The sequence below is a fragment of the Sinocyclocheilus rhinocerous genome, unplaced genomic scaffold, assembly GCF_001515625.1.
Source record: "Sinocyclocheilus rhinocerous isolate Xijiao unplaced genomic scaffold, SAMN03320098_v1.1 scaffold1238, whole genome shotgun sequence".
Lineage (NCBI taxonomy): Eukaryota > Metazoa > Chordata > Actinopteri > Cypriniformes > Cyprinidae > Sinocyclocheilus > Sinocyclocheilus rhinocerous.
Window position 1 is genome coordinate 1,514,746 of NW_015662954.1, and position 5,950 is coordinate 1,520,695.

General features: G+C 36.9%; 2 protein-coding genes across 2 annotated transcripts in view; both read left to right on the forward strand.

Annotated features, from left to right (window-relative positions):
* Positions 1-5,950, forward strand: part of LOC107728545 (complement factor D-like) — a 35,827-nt gene that overhangs the window by 11,783 nt on the left and 18,094 nt on the right. The window lies entirely within an intron of this gene.
* Positions 1,110-2,289, forward strand: LOC107728585 (mast cell protease 4-like). Its single transcript, XM_016538811.1, has 5 exons — positions 1,110-1,170; positions 1,252-1,399; positions 1,515-1,653; positions 1,732-1,983; positions 2,072-2,289. The coding sequence occupies exons 1-5, from the start codon at positions 1,110-1,112 to the stop codon at positions 2,228-2,230; spliced, it is 759 nt and encodes a 252-aa protein (XP_016394297.1). The 3' UTR covers positions 2,231-2,289.

The following is a 5,950-nucleotide window of genomic DNA, read 5'->3' on the forward strand; positions in this document are numbered from 1 at the left end:
TGTGAGACACTTTTTTTATGGATGGGCGCTTTTTATTTCAATTCTTTGGACTGAAGTAATGCAACACCCGCTGAGTGGCATTAAACAGCTTGAAAGATCAAAGACAATTTTTTATATAACTCCGACTGGATTCATCTGAAAGAAGAAAGTCATATACACCTAGGATTAATTGAGGGTGAGTAATTTAATGGCTAATTTTCATTTTTGGGTGAACTAATCTTTTAAGGGTCGGTCACGTCAGTGTAAATTACCTATAGCAGGGATAGGCAATGCCTTGAGTGCCGCTGTTCTGTAGAGTTTAGCTCCAACCCTAATTAAACACACCTGAACAAGCTAATCAATGTCTTCAGGATTACTACTCCAGGAACGACATTGCCTATTCCTGACCTATAGTTTACCAACAGGGTAGCAATGTCTGAAGCACAGCTCACACAGAAGTCTCTTTCAAACTAAACTGCTTTCTTTTTTGGTGAATTTGTGTGTGGATATCTTTTGCCCTCACTTGAAATTCATGATCGCAGATTCCTACTGAATTTGGAATAGGTTTATGATGTCTTTCTCACCTCTGAGGTCTTTCCTTCTGTTCACAAACTGTCAAAGATTACATATCTGAAATGCAAGATAAATTATTAAATTTCATGCCAAAAGATTTCCTTATCTATCAAAGCAGAAGAAGTGTATGTCATTTGGAACAAGTTTGTCACCTCTGAAATTCCCTCAATTCACCATTAGAGGTTTTTTATCTATATGATCTATAATTAAAGGAATATTGCAGGTTCAGGTTGAAGTTGAGCTCAGTCAACAGCATAAGTTTGATCATAAAAAAAGCCATTCACAAATTAACAAAATTAATTTCCAAATTAAACAAATCAATACAAAAAGCCATTTTCATATGACAGCAAAAGCTACATACACACATGCATCTCTTAGATTTCGTGGTTTCATATAAAGTTCATGCAGATGACAAGCAACACAAATAATATGTTCTTACTATCTGTGTTACTGACACCACAAGCTGAGAAAAAAAAAAGACTACCAGGCAGCTCAATGTCTCCACCCATCCTTATATTTATATAGTGTTCGTCAGTAAGAGCCTACTGATTGTCTTCATGATGACCATCATCTCTCTGCTCCTGCTGGCCTATCTGCTGCCACACCTGACCTTCACTGGTGAGACTGACTATATAACAGCATATTATATTAATTGGTATCTGCTGAATAAGCTGACTGACAGCAGTCTCTCTCTTTCAGCTCATGTGGATGTTGGTATAGTGAACGGCACAGAAGCAAAACCTCATTCCAGACCTTTCATGGTTTCACTTCAGAAGAACTGGCGACATATCTGTGGTGGATTCCTCATTTCTGATAGATTTGTTATGACCGCTGCACATTGCTGGAAGTAAGACTTCAATTTAGTCTGAAATGCAATTATGAGTTAAAATCATAATATCATAATTAAAAGACTTGTATAATGATGGTATTGTTCATTATACTAATAAGACTTTCTTACACAGAAATGAGAAACTAACAGCTGTGGTTGGTGCACATGACCTAAGACAGAATAAAGGGTCTGTCCGCATTGGTGTGAAGTCCTACCACATGCATCCAAAGTTCAACATGCACACTTTGCAGAACGACATTATGCTTTTGAGGGTAACAGTAGTTCAAATAACTGTTATTAAACGATTAGTCAGACTGTCTTTTAATGATGATAATGTTTTTGTATTACAGCTAGAGAAAGAAGTCGAACAAAACAAGAATGTAATGAAGATTTCCATACCAAAAAATGAGAGAGACATTAAAGCTGATTCTGTTTGCCGTGTTGCCGGCTGGGGAAGACTGAGTTTTAAAGGGAAAAAGAGTTTTCGTCTCATGGAAGCAGATGTGAAGATCATGAATAACACTGAATGCAAAAATAAATGGAAAGACAACTTCTCAGTTTCACAGATGATGTGTGTCCACGGCAATGGAGGAAGCTGCAGTGTATGTAAAAATGTTATTGAATTGAGACAATCATTAGTGAGAAGTACTGTATCATTTCAGTCATGTGTTGATCTGTGTTCCTTCACAGGAGGATGGAGGAGGTCCTTTGGTTTGTAAAGACACTGCAGTCGGTGTCACTTCCTTTGGTGACCCAAAAATCTGCAATAGTCACGAACGACCTGAAGTTTATATAAAGATTTCTGCATATATTCCATGGATCTGCTCCATTATTGCAAATGTTGAGTGATTTTTGCAATAAAACAGAATGAAGAATTTGTTTAAATTTTCAATAAACAAACTATGTGTCACGCATCAATTGTAAGTGGTGCTTATTATTGCAGCACTATAAAATAATAGTAGTCTACTGATAAGGATTCAAGTAACTAAAATGATATCCGCCACAATAGTATTGAAGCCAAATTCTTGATAATGATAAAGCTGAATGTCAAGAGTGGAAACTGAAGTGAAATGTCTAAACTTATCAATGCTCTCCTTTCTACAGTGTTCATAAAATGTGTTTGGAGACTTTCTGACACTGAAGTGTTTAAAACTGAATGAATGTCATTGTATTAGATGCAGAATATCACACCAAGTAGCATTTGCAATGACACTAGGCCTAACATTTCTACACAAGAAAGTGTCCAAACATATTTGTCTTTCTTTTGGACAGTATATCTATATTATTGTAACTGAAAATTTGTGTTTTTGTGTGTTTTTGTGCTCAAATAAATAAATAAATAACCAAATTAGGCAAGCAAGCATGACAGCCTCTTGGTTTGGTATTTTGTAACATAATGCAAAGACATTAATACACATTTTTTAACTGGGTCACTGAATGTGAAAACAGCTACAGTTGGTAAAGGGGCAGTCATGTCAGTGACATTTTGTGGGCAAAAACATCCATTGTCTATTACTGTTACGCTTGGTGAAATTAAAATATATATATTAGGGTTGACCCCGAATAGTCAAAGATTCGATGCTTTGATAAGATGAGCCTGATTCAACTACCAATCTCACAGTCGAATATTTGCAGGTGTTACTAAACGAGGATCATGCCATTTTGGCTATACAGGGGAGCTCAATGTCGGATTTCAACTACCGTTTTTCTCCCAATAAGTTAATATACAGCCTATTATGATAATGCTGTAAATAAGAATGTTAAAAGAAAGAAGCTTTTGATAAATATTTTTAACGTGCATGAATATATATAACCACCCCGTGACAGATTTAAAGGGCACCTATTATGCCCCTTTTTACAATATGTAATATTGCTATTGGGTGTCCCCAGAATGTGTCTATGAAGTTTCACAGACACATTCAGCACAGTGCATATAAGAGGGAAATGTTTGTTTCACAGTTAATTGACAAATACAGTGATGTGTTCAGCTTGCCTGTGGAATCTCTGCCTGGTGAGGTCCATTTTGAGCTGGATCCCAATGTTTCACCAGTACAGTGTGCCCTCCAGAATGTTCCTATGAAAGCAGCTATCAAAGCCCAACTGAATGCTGCGTATCAGGCAGAGTCTCTTGCAACTTGTTACAGAGGGAGCAAAATCAGACGCGCTCGTTTTTTCAGACGCTTGCAGAAAAAGGCTTACCAAAACAAAGTTACTGGGTTAATCTTTTTCACGTTTCCTTGGTTGGTAGATGCACCGGGGACCTGATTATAGCACTTAAAACCTGGAAAAGTCTAATTTTCATGATATGTCACCTTTAAAATTCTGGCAGTTTAGTGCCTACAAAAACGGCTTGTAGGGACTACAACGAGTTACTTCCCGGGTTTGTGACGTCACAAACCCTGATAACCCCGCCCCTGGGAACATGCAACAAAGGGGGCGTGGCCATGTTGCGCTGCTTAAGAGAAGAGGAAGAGTTGTTGCCATGCCGTTAAAACTAGGGGGTGCACGAAAAAATCTACTGATATATGAATCGCGATTCTAACGATTCTAATGGATTCACAAGTTTCAAAATCAATGTTCTAAAGTAGCGGTTCTTAATCCTGTTCCTCGCGTCCCGCTGCTCTGCATCTCTCTCTCTCTCTCATTCAGATCATCAGCTCGTCACTGTGCCATCAATGAACTGTGTTCCAATTATATATTTTAAGTGTATAGACAGACAGATATTTTTCACATAGCTATGAGAAGCGTTAAACATCAGGCTAGTAATACCATCTAATTAATATTACGGCTTATTTGTTGCATTATATTTCTTTTTCCGTGTTTTTACAGTATTGCGCGTTATAACCAATCACACACGATTATGCTGAGCTTGTGAATGCAATGGCCAATCAGAGGCGTTCAGATGAGTCATCGCTGAAACAGCGAAGTTCCGTTGTTCAGCATATGCTGACTGAATTCTGACTCGCGAATTCTCTCATCATAAATCATACAGTGTAGATTCACTGATTTTAATGGGAGTGTTTTTAAAGCAAATTCAGTCATATGTAAAAATCGACGCATTTCAGAAAGGCGGGGCATAGAGGATAAACAATGTACAGTATGTGGAAAATGTGTTTTTTGAACCTTAAACCGCATAAACACATTTCATTACACCAAATACAGAATATAATTTTCTTTTTTTTTCATATGCAATGTCATATGACCCCTTTAAATGCTTAGTCAGGGGGCAAATTATACAGCAGCCTTTATGGAGTCATAGAATGAGAGAAAAAAACACTTCAGACTTCAGCACTACTTCCAATTTAACACACTTTATACCAGTTAAGTATAGGCTACTAAAAGTACAATTGCAGGGTATTTTTATTAAGTACATAAATATGTAAATTTATTTGTAGTATACATTTTAGTATATTTATTTTTCACTAGGGTATAGCCAAGATTTAAAAAAAGACTTTAAACGTATTATTTCATGTTAACTACTGTGTAGCGCACAACCGGGGTGCCGTCTGTCGAGAGCAGGGGTGCCGTGTAAAAAAAATCATTTTTTAATATTTTTAAATTGCTAAAATGTTCAAAAAAGCATCTATTATCTACAGTATTTAACTTTTCCTTTCTATAGGCTAATGATGATTCTGAAAGAAAATGCACCTGATATCTGTTTGCTATAATAACAAACACAACTTTCATGCATCTGATTGACAGATAAACCTTGCACTCTTATTTCACGGTTGTTAATGCTGTGGTTATTTTAATGGGTTCCTTTGTACATTCAGTTTAACGACAGTTAAAGGTCATTTATCATTCAATGGAACCGTGCGCATGCTTTTAGACACTTATATTGTTTTGGCTCCGTGCATGCAATAACTGCTCAGGCAATGTCAATGGTATGACTGAGAGCCACTGAAAAACTACAGAAAAGTAAATCTACTTGACTCTAGCCACGAGTACTAAGGAGAGATCACACGTTGGCCATTTCCATATTCTGACACTGAGAAACAAAATACAGCCAGAGCTACATGCATCTTGTATATTGTGGTTTCATATAACAGATGCTGCAGACAACAACAGTGTTATTGACACCACAAGGTGAGAAAAAACACTTTTCTGATGAGTTTGTCATGAGTGCTGCACATTGCAAGTAAGACTTCAGTTTAGTCTCAACTGCAATGATGATGATGAGTTAAGAGCATAATATTATAATTTTAAAGCATCTATAATAATGGTATTGTTCATTATACTAATAAGACCTTCTTACACAGAAACGTGAAACTAACAGTTGTGGTTGGTGCACATGAGCTAAAAAAAAAAGAAGGGTCTGTCTGCATTGGTGTGAAGTCCTACCACCAGGGGCACCGCTAAGGGGGGGAAAGTTAGGACAATTCTAAGGGCCCACGCACTTTTGGGGCCCCCAAAGATCTGTTTTATTAGTAGTAACAGTAGTAGGTAGGTATGTAATAGAATGTAATAGAAATTATAAATGTATCTACCAAAGAGTTACAAATAAAACAAAATTACGGCTTATTTCTGCATTTCCAGCAAAATTATCTCCCCCCATTCACTGCATGGTTT